Source organism: Terrapene carolina, unplaced genomic scaffold, assembly GCF_002925995.2.
Source record: "Terrapene carolina triunguis isolate 2854851 unplaced genomic scaffold, T_m_triunguis-2.0 Scaffold838, whole genome shotgun sequence".
Taxonomy (NCBI): domain Eukaryota; kingdom Metazoa; phylum Chordata; order Testudines; family Emydidae; genus Terrapene; species Terrapene triunguis.
Window position 1 is genome coordinate 2,518,971 of NW_020665189.1, and position 15,331 is coordinate 2,534,301.

Genomic DNA, 15,331 nt, shown 5'->3' on the forward strand with positions numbered 1-15,331 from the left:
TGAGGAGTTTTGGAATATCATACAACATCCCAAATATACTGCTGTGTTCCTTGAGCTGCATGAAATGTTCTTCAACTGACTGTATTGCACAATCTAGCATCTGGTTAAAGAATTCAACTTTGAATTGTTGTTTGGGGTCTCTTATGGGATATCCCATGCCTCGTAATCAAAATGTCTTCTTCTTCGGTGACTCTTGTATTCTTGAATGGGTGGGAAAATAGCTTCAGTGTGAAGTTCCTCTGCCAACTTCTGTGCACTCTTCAGAACGTTTTGAAATCCCTCATCGGACCGGTAAGACTGTAGGTATGACTTTACTTTGTCCAGTTGTTCCATTGCTCCAGATATATCAAGGTCAACACCTTGGAGTCTCTTGCTTACAACATTTATTTCAAACAGTATGTCATGCCAGAACACTAAGCCACACAGAAATTTGAAGTTATGTAAACAACAAGGAGTCTGGTGGCACCTTAAAGACTAACAGATTTATTTGGGCATAAGCTTTCGTGGGTAAAAACCTCACTTCTTCAGATGCATAGAGTGAAAGTTACAGATGCAGGCATTATATACTGACACATGGAGAGCAGGGAGTTACTTCGCAAGTGGAGAACCAGTGTTGACAGGGCCAATTCAATCAGGGTGGATGTAGTCCATTCCCAATAATAGATGAGGAGGTGTCAATTCCAGGAGAGGAAAAGCTGCTTCTGTAATGAGCCAGCCACTCCCAGTCCCTATTCAAGCCCAGATTAATGGTGTTAAATTTGCAAATGAATTTTAGTTCTGCTGTTTCTCTTTGAAGTCTGTTTCTGAAGTTTTTTTGTTCAATGATAGTGACTTTTAAATCTGTAATAGAATGACCAGGGAGATTGAAGTGTTCACTTACTGGCTTTTGTATGTTACCATTCCTGATGTCCGATTTGTGTCCATTTATTCTTTTGCGGAGGGACTGTCCGGTTTGGCCAATGTACATGGCAGAGGGGCATTGCTGGCACATGATGGCATATATAACATCATCTACTAATGTTATATCCTACTATTTCAGTTGACTGCATGTTCTCCTCAAGTGGGTTCAGGGAAGCAGCAGGAAACAGGAAGCTCCCTGAGAAGCTGGTGTTAATCAGTCCAGGCTCCTGGGGATGCTAGAGAGGTACATAAGAGGCTCCTCCTCCTCTCTGTCCCTGCAGCTCTTGCTGCTTTCTGTTATTCCCTCTCACCTTTTCTCTGGCCTGCCTGTTATGTCTCTTGTGCCCTCCTTCCTCCAGCACAGCACTCCGCTATCTCTGTGCAGCTAGAGCAGAGAGAATACATATGCACCAGCAGCAGATACAATTTTCTACACTCTGGGTCCTAGTGGCCCCCCCCAAGGTCTGGCACCTGAGGCGGCCGCCTCAATTCACCTCATGGTAAGGCCAGCCCTGGCAGGGCCGGATCCAGGGATTTGGCCGCCCCAAGCAGCCAAAACCAAAAAAAAAAAAGCCGCGATCGCCATCCAAAAAAAGACGCGATCGCGATCTGCGGCAGCAATTCGGCGGGAGGTCCTTCACTCCCAGGTGGAGTGAGGGACCGTCGGCCGAATTGCCGCCGAATACCTGGAACTGCCGCCCCTGTCCGGAACGGCCGCCCCAAGCACCTGCTTGAGAAGCTGGTGCCTGGGGCCGGCCCTGAGCCCTGGGCAGTGCATTCAGCAGACACAACATCTGTCACCAACAGCAACACGCCAGAGGTCCGCAGCTTCTTGTTTCCTCCCTAGGGGACAGATGGGCGGGGTAGGTTCCTGCAGAGAGGCCGTCTCGGAGCCAAGCGCTGCGCTGCGCCGCCCGCTCTAGCCGGCAGGTGGTGCTGTTTCGGGTGTTGCCGCGGGCCCGGGGAAGGGAAATGGAGTTTCTCCGAGCTTGCAGCCGCGGCCCCCAGGAGGCCGGAAGCGGAAATTCCGCCTCATGAATATTCCGCGAGTCATTGTATATGCTAATGAGATGCTGCATGCGGAATGAGGCGGGCGGGGCCGGGCGCGGCTGTGGTGTGGGGCGGTTGGGCAGCGCGGGCTCCGGGGCCTGAGGAGCCGGCGGCGCCATGGAGGGCGGCGGAGGATCGGGGCGTAGTGGCCGGGACAAGAAGAAGGGGAAGGGGCCAGAGGAGGCGGCGGCGGGGTCTGGGGACCCCGGCAAGTCAAAGAAATTCGTGAGTATGGGGACACACACACACACACACACACACACACCCGGCGCGCAGCCCCGCGGCCCGCCAGGCTGCGCCGGCTCCACGGCCCTCACCTGTCTCGGGGCAGCGTCCGCGCCGCGCATGCACCTGGCGCCACCTGCTCCCGGCGCGGGTTGGCCCTGCCGGGCGGCGAGCCCAGAGCCGGGATTGCCACAGCAGAGCAAAGGTCTTGCAGCTTGTCAGCAGCCGCCTTGTGCGAGCTCAGCCAGAACAGGCAGCTTCTTCCTGTCCCCAGCAGGCGCTTAGCCGGAGCCCTGCAGCCTGTGGATCGCGGGCCCGGGGCGGGACTTGCCCGCCCTTACCAAACCATCGTGTGCCCCCTTCCGTGGGGGACTGGCAAACCCATGGCTGCCCTCCTTCCGGGGAGAGAGCTAGCCTTGGAACACGGCAGGTGGCGGACTCGTGTGTGTGTGGGGGGGTTAACGAGATGCCCCCTTTTCCTGGGATGGGGTGGCTTATTCCACCTTGCTCCTCTACCTGGGCAGAAATTCCCTCTTGATTCATCTTGTCCTACTGCCTTTAGTCTCCTTCCCATGAATTGCAGCCAGTGTTGGGAGTTTCCAGTGACCTCAGTCAGCTCTCTCAGTTTCCAGTTCATTTTACTCCACTCTTGTAGTTTATCTAGTTCTGGTATTTTCCTCTGATTTACGAGGGTACGTTATCCTGTAGCATTGGAGGCAGAGCTGCCTGTGGGATCGTCAGAGTTTCTTCCTATCCTGGCCTACTTGACACATTCTGGGTAACCACATACTACTGTGAGTTGAAAGAAATTGGTTTGAATTTGTTTTGATTTTGGAGGGGTGGAGTTGAGTCAAACCCTGTGTTTTTTCCAGGGATATTGTACTTTACTATTTCCCTGCTGAAACTCAGTTTCCAATCATTGTGGGGGAAACTCTGACAGTGGGTAGAACGTGATTTGGATTTTGTACAGTAAAGCATGTGATCTGTTTGACTTTTTGCTTTATTGTGAAATGTCATCTGCCCAGACTTGACCAGTGGGACTGCAGCATCCTGTGTGACCATATGGAAAAGTTTCTCTTACAGTAGGCAAACTTTGATCCAGCAAAATTTGAATTGAAGTTCATTTGTATTAGGGAAGGAGTGGGTGTGTGTGTGTAAAATCAAAATGTTTGTCTGAACCCCACCAAATTTGGGCTGGGGAGAAAATTCCAACTGGTTTTTTAGACCTTTTCTTTACTACAAAAAAAGGGTGTGCTCTTAACTTCAGTTAGTGAACTAGAGTTAAGAACACACTTTTTTTGGGTAGTGGTAGTGAAGACAAGGACTTAGAGGGAGGCATTAGATAACTGCTCTATTAGCAGCATGCTATATCAGGTTGCTTGGATCTTCCTGGGTCCCTTTCCTGTTCATGGCATGTAAGTAACTCCACGAGGAATCTCAGTTTAAATTAGGTTTTTATTACAAGCCCTTTGGAGCCCTGTGTGCTGCAGACTAAGGTCTCTGACTGTTGATTGTTTTTGTTCAGTTATGAGGTGCCGCTAATCCCTTTAGTAGTACATACTTTTCTCTGCTGTAGGCAGGTTCTGATGGCAAATCCCAAGAAAGATGTGGATTAGCAGAAGGGGCTCTTGGGAAAAGAGATCAGTGGGGCTGCTGTTAACCCCATGACTCCTGAAATCCTGTTCACTTGCAAGAAGCAGAGTATCCCCAAAGGGTGAGAGTTGGAGAGGGGAGGACACGGTGATGTTTGATGTGCAGTGCCTATAGATTTCATACTGTGTTTAAGGCATTGTACATACTGCGGCCTTTGCTGAGAAGTGGATATTTAATGTTTCGGGGGGTTGGAAAACGCTAGCTTGTTGGATGGGGGGTATGTCTACACTACCCGCCGGATCGGCGGGTAGTGATTGATCTATCGGGGATCGATTTATCGCGTGTAGTGTAGATGCGATAAATCGATCTCCGATCACTCTTCCGTCGACTGCTGAACTCCAACAGTGTGAGAGGCGGAAGCAAAGTCGATGGGGGAGCCGCAGCTGTCGATCCAGCACCGTGGGGACGCGAAGTAAGTAATTTTAATTCGATCTAAGATACGTCGACTTCAGCTACGCTATTCTCGTAGCTGAAGTTGCGTATCTTATATCGATTTCCCCCCCCTACCCTCCCTCCCCAGTGTAGACCAGGCCTTCTATTCTGAATGAAGCTGTTTTCCATTCAAAGCACCATGGTGGCAGTGTCCAGTACTGACCACAGAGGAGTTGCCATTATTTCTGAAACATTCTGTACTGTCATTTGCAGGTAAATTTAGATATGAGTAGGGCTTCATGGTGCACTTCCCAGACTTCAATAGACAATGGAATTGTGGTGAATGCAGTCCTGCTTGGCAGTCCACATTTTGCTCTCTAACCACATAAATGAGAGAAGGAAACACTGATCACAGCTTTTTGCTATGTCACGTACATGTGCCAATATGCCTTCAGGCTGACTGTGGAAAGGAGTGTAGGGCAGTGGTTTTCAAACTGCGGGTCGCGACCCAGTACTGAGTCGCGGAACCTAAGGCACCGGGTCACGGCGCCTCTGGTCAGCACCGCCGGCTGGGCCATTAAAGTCCCGTCGGCGATGCTGCCTGGCTAAGGCAGGCTAGGCCCTACCTGTTCTGACACCGCTCTGTGCCCCGGAAGCCACCAGCAGCACGTCTGGCTCCTAGGTGGAGGGGGATCCGCGCTGCCCCTGCCCCGAGCACCAGCTCCGCACTCACATTTGCCAGGAACTGGCCAATGGGAGCTTGGGGGATGGGGTGCCTGCGGGCGAGAGCTGTGTGGAGCTGCTTGTGCACCTCCACCTAGGAGCTGGACCTGCTGCTGGCTGACTCCAGGGCACGGTGTGGTCTGCGGTGCCAGGACAGGCAGGAAGCCTGCCTTAGCACCACCGCTGACCAGGAGCCACCTGAGGTAAGCCCGTGCCCCAATCCCCAGCCCTGAGCCCCCCCCAAACCCGGAGCCCCTTCCTGCACCCAAACCCCCTGCCCCAGCCCTGGGCCCCCCCAAACCTGGAGCTCTCTCCTGCACCGCAAACCCCTCATTCCCAGCCCCACCCTGCAACCCTCACCCCCGCACCCCAACCCTCTGCTCCAGCCCTGAGCCCCTCCCAAACCCCTCATCCCCAGCTCCGCTGGATCGTGGGCAACAACAATTTTCTTCAACTGGGTCGCCAGAAAAAAAGTTTTAAAACCACTGGTGTAGAGCAACACCCTGACCTCACCTCTGGAGTACTTCTGGGTCCTTTTGCTTAGTGGCAAGCAAACAACAGTGCTGTCCTTTTACCCTGTTGTGTGGCCCTCAGTTTTGTCAGTGGGTTTAATTCTTTGTGGTTAGGTGTCAAGTGAGTTTGTGGTATGGGTATGAACTAGGATTGTGCTATAAGAGAAAAGATGTCAGTGTGACATTTTTAGGGTGCATTTGTTGAGGTTTCTTGTCAGGAGCTGTGTTGGTTTTAGTCCCTCACTAAAGCTGAGACGCACAGAATTTTGCTTTCAGCTGAAGGTCCCTTGATAACGGCCTGGATGTTTGCTCAGGAATTAAAAAAGCAAACAGGATATTTGAGAATAAGGGGTCGCTCCATCAAATCAGTGTCTGGTAAATTTACAATCAATAAAAGAAAACACAACTTCTTATAGTAGGTAGTCTGCCTCTGGAATTCACAAAGGCAGGAGTTTGCCAAATTAAATATCATGACTGAGTTTTAGAAAGGGCTGGATAAATTAATGGCAAGTAACATTTGTAGTTTTGGAAGCTATTAGGATCATAATAATTTCCATTTATATAACTCATCTTCATCCCCAAAGAACTCGAAAAGCACGTTAAAAAATGATAGATAATCTCGGTGGGTCACTTAATGCAGCATTTCTCAAATGCGGTCACCGTGGCCACATGCAGCCACCGGGGGCTTTTCTTGTGGCCACAGCCTCCTGGGCTGTGATGGGGGTGGGGGGCAAAGTAGTGGGTCCTTCCCTGTTGCTCCTGGATGCACCGCCTTGGGTGTTGGTTGCTGGGGCTGCCATCAGAGGTTGGGCCCTGTCCCCCTCTGGAGACACCTGGGGCACAATCCTGGAGGAGCAGGCAGCCAGTGAGTTCCCTTCCTTCCCAGGGGGCGGTGGGTCTCAGGCTTTGGGCTTCAGCCCATGGGTGGCGGGGCAGGAGGCTCTGGCTGCGGGGCTCTGGCTGCGCAGCCGCGGGGCTCCAGGCTCTAGCTGCTTGCTGCCTTCCCCCGGCCCCCCAGCCAGAGCTTATTTTGTCCCCAGACTTGGCAGGGCTGAGTAAGTCTGCTGTGAAAAGTGATACTTGTATGTATGTTAATATCACTTTTCACAACAGACTTACTAGCTAGCAATAAATAAATTACAGTGATTTGAACGTGTATATGTGCATATTTATTTGTTTTTCCTAAAGCTAATTAAGTTTTGTAGAAAAAAGTGTGAGAGTGGCCACCAATAAATTTGTCCTGAGAACCCCTGACTTAATTGATCACAGAAATGCAACCTATGTCTGGTGTGAAATATGGTAGCTGTTCCATCCAACACATCAACTTTTCATAAGTTTAGGGCAGGAGATGAAGAATAATAGTGCATCCATTTTGATCTTTATGGGAATTTAGGGAGGCAGAATGTAATTGTCCACGTTGGAATTTATATAGAATATTTGTGAAAAGTTTCTTGGGACCTTTAATGATAATGAGTGGTAACAGTGTCTGTTTTAAGTCTTTGAGATAAAGGTAGTGTGTAGTTAAGTGTGATTTCCTTCCTCCCCCTCCGCAGTAGGTACTGTCTGCTGCTAGATGCAATGAACCGGTATTAGATGGATTAGAGGCTTTTTTTTTTTTTTTTAATTATAATGGAGATATCCTATCTCCTAGAACTGGAAGGGACCTTGAAAGGTCATCGAGTCCAGCCCCCTGCCTTCACTAGCAGGACCAAGTACTGATTTTTCCCCAGATCCCTAAGTGGCCCCCTCAAGGATTGAGCTCACAACCCTGGGTTTAGCAGGCCAAAGCTCAAACCACTGAGCTATCCCTCCCCCCTATGCTTGTTCTGGCATAGCAGATTCTATGTCTGTAAGAGGATGGAGCCAAGCTGGAGGTGATTCAGAGAAGAGCAATCAGAATGAATAAGGGGCTAGAGGGGTTGATTTGAGGAAAAATTAAGAGCCTGTAGTTCAGCTTGGCTAAGTGACGACAAGGTGGGGGAACGGTCTACAAGATTATGAAGGATGTAAGAAGAAAGTGTGAACTATGGTTTGATATGGAGAGAATACAAGGAACATACCTTACAAAATGGAAACAAAACCAAACTCCCTCCCTTCATGTATGTATATTGAATTATGTAAAATCTCCTTTTTAGGAATTAAAACAAAAACCTAGCTCCCTCCCTTTTTAAGAAAAGACAAAAGAAGACTGAATATCGGGAAACATTTGTGAATGATAAGATATTTTAGTCTGTGAAATAGTCTCTTAGGGGAATATGGTGAAGCCCCCATTGCTGAGGGGCAATTGCTGGGACTGTTGCCCAGGAGAAAATAGAGTAGGGAACAGTTCTGAACTGGCCTTTGAAGAAAGATGCGTGTGGGTTGGAAGCACAACTGAACTTAAATGCTCTAATAACTTTTCTCAGTCTCTACTTTTTTTGCTTTTTATGATTATGGGATCTCTGCACCCTACCTTGAGATGTAGGATAATTGTGTGTCAGGAGAACTGGATTACTCCTTTCAGTCTCTATGTTGCGGCCAACAAGATCCCCTATCTCTGGGAGTTGATGATGATGCAGCTCCGAGGGGAGTGAGCAGATCGAAATATTAGCTAGTCTATAAAGCAGATTGGTAGGCCACTATGTTAGTTTCGTCCTAAATTATTATAGTCTCAAAGCAATTTTATTAGCCACAAAAGTAGGATTTTTAGTGTATTTGGAATCAGCAAAACTCAACTTCTGTGCCATAGTAATGCTCAGTTCTGTGCCATGTAATCATTTTTGTTGAAACTTCCAAGTAAAAAAGCAAGCAAACTAAAAGAAATACATTTTTGTTGAATTTTTCACATGAAAAAGAATGAAACCGCCACTACAATATTCCTTGTGTTCATTTTGGTATTAAATTTGCTAAAAATCTCCGATTTGGAACATGTTTGAATTTAATGATGCCTTTAGATTTACAGTGTGTTGCATAATTTTTCACTGACAGTCTTTAACAGCATTGAAGCAGTAGTCAGGGAAGAATTGGAGGTACAGGAAAATGGGACTGTTGATACATAAAGGGCAGGAGGAGACTACTTGCTTTTGATACTCAAGAGATAGCTGAAAAGTTTTGCTGCTTGGAAGAGGATGCATCTCCTGTTTCCCTCCCTCTTCTCGGCAGTGGTAGTGGTAACTTAACATTTTTGTAAAGGGCTTAAATTCCCGCTTTCCAGCTCCATCAATTCTAGTCAGCAACCAGCTGCTGCCTCAACTCTCTCTCTCCTGCTGAATATAACCATGAACTAGCACATTATCTGGACACTTCTGCTATTGTGACTAGCAGTAACATAGTTAAATTATCTACTTACATTATCTCTACTTTTGAGTTGCGACCCCATTGACATGTTTTCTGACTGCTCTTTCAGCATCAGCTTTGGTAGTTCCTCAACCTCCCTTCTTCTCACTTGATGTTCAATGGGGCTCTGTGTTTGGGCCCTTCCTGGTCTTTCTCTACAACTTGTTCTAGAGTAACCACATCTACGTGGAAGTATCTTTGTATTCTGATAACTCACAAATCTCTTTATTCAAAACTTACCAGTCTCCCATTGCTTAGTTTTGCATGTGTATCTGATTGTCTCTCTAAAATACTATGTTGGCTGTCTGGATGCCAGCTCAGCGTAAATATGGCCCAAACCGACTGCCCATATTTTTCTTTGCAAACCTTCTTTGCTTCTGCCTTTCTACATTGCTGTGAATGCCACCATCATACTTCCTGCTCCTTGGCCTCCCCCCGACTCCTCTCTCCCCTGCTTCCCACCATCGAGGCTATTACCAAGTTTTCCTCTGACTCATTTTCAGAAATGGCTGAACCATTTTGGCTGAAACTTTCAAAAAATTCAGCCTGAGGCAGACACTCAGCATGGAAATCTTCAGGCCAAACTGTTAAAGTTTGGCAAAGTTATGAGCAGCTGAAAACAGGATCTTATAATGAAGGTGTTATGCAACCTTAAAAATAGGCAGTACTGCCAGCCTGCACATCAAAATATTTATATTTTAAATTTGCAATGGCACCTTTCCAACTCTGGACTACAACTCCCAAAAATCCATGCTTCAGGGAGCTGTGTGAGAACAGTGCGATGCATACCTCAGGTGAACCCACAGAATGCAATGACATCATAAGGACTGGAGAAAGGGTGTGTCCCAGTAAAATAGTTTACACAGTGAAGGAAGGCTGGCTAGTGTGGCTATGCAGAAATACAAATGGTTCAGTTATAGAACCACTTCAGCTTGAAACAGGCCACTAGAGTACAGGATGTAGACCAGACAGACTGCCTGTGCAGTGGATATACTGAGACAGTCATGAGAGGATTATTTGCACACACAGGCTATAATGCCAGTACTAGCCACCTACTATGGTATTATACTGATGGAGATTAGTGTGGCCAGCCCTGCTTGAAGTAAGTCTATTTCAGATGTTAGTATGATTGTCTGCTTTGTGGAAAATCTTGTGTTGAAGCATATAGCACAGGGGTAGGCAACCTATGGCATGCATGCCGATTTTCAGTGGCACTCACACTGCCCGGGTCCTGGCCACCGGTCCGGGGGGCTCTGCATTTTAATTTAATTTTAAATGAAGCTTCTTAAACATTTTAAAAACCTTATTTACTTTACATACAATAATAGCTTAGTTATATATTATAGACTTATAGAAAGAGACCTTCTAAAAACGTTAAAATGTGTTACTGGCGCGTGAAACCTTAAATTAGAGTGAATAAATGAAGACTCGGCACACCACTTCTGAAAGGTTGTCGACCCCTGATATAGCAGAAGTTGCAAATGGTAGGTAGCACACCAAAATACACTAGTGTAGAGGGAGCCTATAGATTGTTTCTCCGTGGACAGGGATTATTACCTTCTCTATATAATAAAACCATCTTAGGCAGGGCCTTAAGCTTTTAATTATTTATTTATTTTTAAAGTATCTAGTCTTCACTGCTGGCTATTTTAGCAGAAACATCCAGCTAATGTGGCTATCCCATACTCCCAAACTGTCTCCCAAAGCCACATCTGTATCTACCCAATGCCAAAACTTGACAATTATGCATTGTTGTAAAATCTGCAGCACATTGAAAACTGAAAATGTGGGGACAGTGTACAATAAATATAATTAATTGAATGTCAAAATAAATAACATGAACTCTACTGAATTAATTGTGTATTATTCATTTTCATACTTCGTTCAGTTACAACCTCAAATTCTCAATGTAAATGAAGTCATTCTGGAATTTTCACTCTATTGCACCAGAGTGCAGAATCTAGGGACCTTGCTGTAATGTTTGTCTAGCTCATCCTGGAGTAAACAAGTCTTGATTATAGGGCTGTGGCTTTCTTACACCTCGCTAAATACTTTCATCCTTTAGGCATCTGATGTCTTGGAAGTCGTAGAGGGGAGAGAGTCTGTTTTGCAAGTGCTGATCTTCCAAGCAGCACTAAAGTCTTAGGTCTTATCTTCGCTGGGGGGGAGGTGTGCTCTCAACTAGAGTTAAAATCCTAGTCAAGAAAAGGCAGTTAGCAGGTCACGTTAACGACTAGGCTTTCCCATCGTCTTTAACTTGACCTGCTAATTTAGGTGAAAACTACAAACTGTCTTGTCTTCACTAGTTTTTAGCTAACTTGAGTTAAGAACATAGTTCTGTCCTAGTTAGGACACAGCCTTAGGTATGGGGACAGATGCATTCTCAAGGGGAAGAGTCTGTTGGTCTACTTTCTCAGCTGAATATGAAAGGTCACCTTGACCTTGTTCATGGACCAGGACCAAGGTGTAGCCTTCCTGGATTGCAAATTGAGCATTCAATAGAAAAGTGAGATTGTGACGGGTTCGGCCACAGGAACCCCCTTGGGACTGTCACCTGATGTGCTGAGACTACCTCTGAGCCCGTTTTCCCTGCAAGCTTGGGACTTCAGAACCCTGTCTTGTAGAGCCAGATATGCTAATCTGCTGCAACACAAACCCAGGGTCTGAACCACACCCCCAAAGCTGCAGACTCAACTGAAAACAGCTTAGTAAGTACTCTTGTCTCCAGACACCCAGCTCCCAATAGGATCCAAACCCCAAATAAATCCGTTTTATTCTGTATAAAGCTTATACAGGATAAACTCATAAATTGTCTGCCCTCTATAACACCGATAGAGAGAGATGCACAGCTGTTTGCTCCCCCAGGTATTAATCACTTACTCTGGGTTAATTAATAAACCAAAGTGATTTTATTAAGTATAAAAAGTAGGATTTAAGTGGTTTCAAGTAGCAGACAGAACAAAGTAAGTTACCAAGCAAAATAAAACAAAACACGCAAGTCTAAGCCTAATACATTAAGAAACTGATTACAGATGAAATCTCACCCTCAGAGATGTTTCAATAAGCTTCTTTCACAGACTGGACTCCTTCCTAGTCTGGGCCCAATCTTTCCCCTGGTATAATCCTTGTTAGTTCCAGCTCAGGTGGTAACTAGGGCATTTCTTCATGGCTGGCCCCCTTTGTTCTGTTCCATCCCCTTTTATAGCTTTGGCACAAGGCGAGAATCCTTTCTTTCTCTGGCTTCTAAATGGAAAAGCACCAGGTTAAAGATGGATTTCACTTCAGGTGACATGATCACGCATCCTGTGAGCCCCCCTCCATTCCTCCAGGACTGGCCCGCACGTATGTAGTGGAGACTTGCAGGTAAACAGAGCCATCTACAGTCAGTTGTACTAGACAATGGGAGCCATCAAGATTCTAAACCACCATTAATGGCCCACACTTTGCATAATTACAATAGGACTTCAGAGTAATACTTCATATTTCTAGTTTTAGATACAAGAATAATGCATACATACAAATAGGATGAACACACTCAGTAGATCATAAGCTTTGTAATGATACCTTACAAGAGACCTTTTGCATAAAGCATATTCCAGTTGCATCATATCCACACTTATAAACATATTTTTATAAAGCATTAGGGAGTGCAATGTCACAGAGATCACCTGGCAGGAACTTCACCTGTTCTGATTCCAGGGAGTGGCATGGCAGTGGTGACAGAGGGGAGGCTGCTTCTAGCTGTTGTTTCTCTCCTGTTGACTTTCCAGAGGGTGGTGCCTTATGGAGCTAGATAGTGGGGTGGATTCAGGTTGTGGTAATACAGTGACTCTTGTCAAGTCCAGGATTTAAAGCTGGGAATCGTGTAATCTCTCTTCAAACTGAAGTTATTCAATTGGGCAGTAGTTAATTACTGAAGAGTAAATTTCCTAACACTCATCACAGAAGCTGCTTTACATTGTCTGTCTCACTTGGAAGTTTTCGAATAAGGAGCCCTGAGCTACCTGTGGCTTTCTTGGTGAACTTACCCAAGAGTTCTGTTACCTTTGTTTGAACTCTTCCACCTCTTTACCCCAAAGCAGAATTTGGGTAGGACAGCAGCTGCCCCCCATTGATTTTCCCCTTTCCTAGATCACGTACAGAAAGCAGAATGAACATGAAACACTTCAGCCAGGAGAATAGCAATGTTAGGCCTTGTTTACACGAGGAAAAAAGGTATATTAATAATATGTTAGTATGTGTTAAAATACACTTTTTCTTAGTGTAGACATAGTTTTAATGTCTGTTCTGGGTGAAGCACTTCTCTCTTCCGTACTACGCAGTGAGCAGTCAAGGGGTTTCCAGATTATGCTAGAGTTCCACTGAAGCAGCAGTGACATCCTTACAAGAAAGATCCTTTTTCCTTTTGTGTGTTTCTAGTCGTCTCTCATTCCTCTGTATATCTGTCTGTCTCTTCTTTTTCATTCAGTATCTTCATTTTGTGAAACTGAATTTGCTTTGAGCTTTTTCTTGTCTCTTTTATTCACTCTGATTTTAATTGGAGACCTTCTGCTCGATATTCCTGGCTGTGGGTGTGGTTCTTGCACAGATTGTGTTTCTGTGACAGTGTGGCTCTCAAGTTAGTTGTAAAGCTTTTAGTTGTTACCTGTGGATTCTCTCTTGAAACCAGAGAGCATGTGATGAAGACTAAAACATTGTCCTAAGCACAGCAGTGTCTATTCAGAATCTTGTTAATGAAAATACCACTGCCCATCTGTAAACACCAATTGGGCCCCTAAATCCTGGGGATAGTTTAACCCACTGCTAACATAGATGAAAGGTTTAGAGTATGTCTACACGGTAAAGAAGCAGCTGCGGCTGATACCACTCAAGAAAGAGATCTTAGGGTCATTGTGGATAGTTCCCTGAAAACATCCACTCAATGTGTAGCGGCATTCAAAAAAGCTAACAGAATGTTGGGAAGCATTAGGAAAGGGATAGCTAATAAGACAGAAAGTATCATATTGCCTCTGTATAAATCCATGGTACGCCGACACCTTGAATACTGCGTGCAGATCTGGTTGCCCCATCTCAAAAATATATATTGGACTTGGAAAAGGTACAGAAAAGGGCAACAAAATTATTAGGGGTATGGAACAGCTTCCATATGAGGGCAGATTAATAAGACTGGGACTTTTCATCTTGGAAAAGAGACGACATGTTGGGTGTGGAGAAAGTAAATAGGGAAGTGTTATTTACTCCTTCATGTAACACAAGAACTAGCGGTCACCAAATGAAATTAATAAGCAGCAGGTTTAAAACAAACAAAAGGAAGTATTTCTTCATACAACGCACAGTCAACCCGTGGAACTCTTTGCCAGAGGATGTTGTGAAGGCCAAGACTATAACAGAGTTAAAAAAAGAACTAAGAAGTTCCTGGAGGATAGGTCCATCAATGGGTATTAACCAGGATGGGCAGGGATGGTGTCCCTAGCCTCCGTTTGCCAGAAGCTGGGAATCGGTGACAGAGGATGGATCACTTGATGATTGCCTGTTCTGTTCATTCGCTCTGGGGCACCAGGCATTGCCACCGTTGGAAAACAGGATACTGGGCTAGATGGACCTAGATGGTCTGACCCAGTATGGGCGTTATGTTCTGTGCCAACCAGCTCAGGCTCGTGGGACTCAGGCTGTGGGACTGTTTCATTGCTGTGTAGATTTCTGGGTTCAGGCTGAAGCCCGGGCTCTAGGACTCCCCCAACCCTGCAGGGCTCTAGATCCTGGGCTCCAGCCCGAGCCCAGGAGTCTACATATCAATGAAGCAGCCCCGAAGCCTGGGTCAGCTAGCACGGGCCAGCCGTGGGTGTCTAGTTGCTGTGTAGACATATGCTTAAAGTCCTGTATTTATCCCCAGCCGGAATGCTGGTAGTGCAGTCTTCCCCATATTGCTTTCCCAATATGCTTCAAGTGAAGGAACCACTCATGGAGGGCTGGCAAGCGTGTAAATCTCCCTGGCCATTTCAGCCTGGTATATTTTCTGCAGACTACCAGTCTGGTAGCCAAATAATACCAACTGTGGTGGTGGTATAGTGTTGTAGATATCTGGGGGTAGTTCCATCAGGAATAAGATTGAGACACATTTCACATAGGCCACTCCACATACATCAGGAAACATCTAGACCAGGGGTTCCCAAACTTGGTTCGCGGCTTGTTCAGGGTAAGCCCCTGAGGGCCGTAAGACGCTTTGTTTACCTGAGGAGTTTACTGGGAGCTGCGAGCGGCTGTACCTGCGGATGCTCAGGTAAAGAAAGCATCTCGCGGCTCTCCAGGGGCTTACCCTAAACAAGCTGCGATCCAAGTTTGGGAACCCCGATCTAGACTTTCGTTCAAATCCAAACCAAAGTCAGTAGTGACCTAGCGATTTAGAGGTGAAAAGCTTTTTTCTTTTACCAGTGGCAGTGAGCCATCCTGTTCCTCTGTAGCATTCTTGAAGATGCCTAGTTGGCTTCAGTGTCTGGAGAATCTGGATCAGTGTAATAACTGCTGGCCTTTCTAAGTGAGTTGCTGCCAGGCTGTGAGAATGTTCTTCCATGCAGACTCCA

At 46.2% G+C, this 15,331-nt stretch overlaps 1 protein-coding gene across 1 annotated transcript in view; it reads left to right on the forward strand.

The window, feature by feature from the left end:
* The first annotated feature begins 2,062 nt into the window (after positions 1–2,062).
* Positions 2,063–15,331, forward strand: part of DIAPH1 (diaphanous related formin 1) — a 172,089-nt gene continuing 158,820 nt past the window's right edge. Inside the window, 1 exon segment of the mRNA XM_029913745.1 lies at positions 2,063–2,175. Within this exon segment, the coding sequence (XP_029769605.1) occupies positions 2,068–2,175 (108 nt within the window). The 5' untranslated portion in view covers positions 2,063–2,067.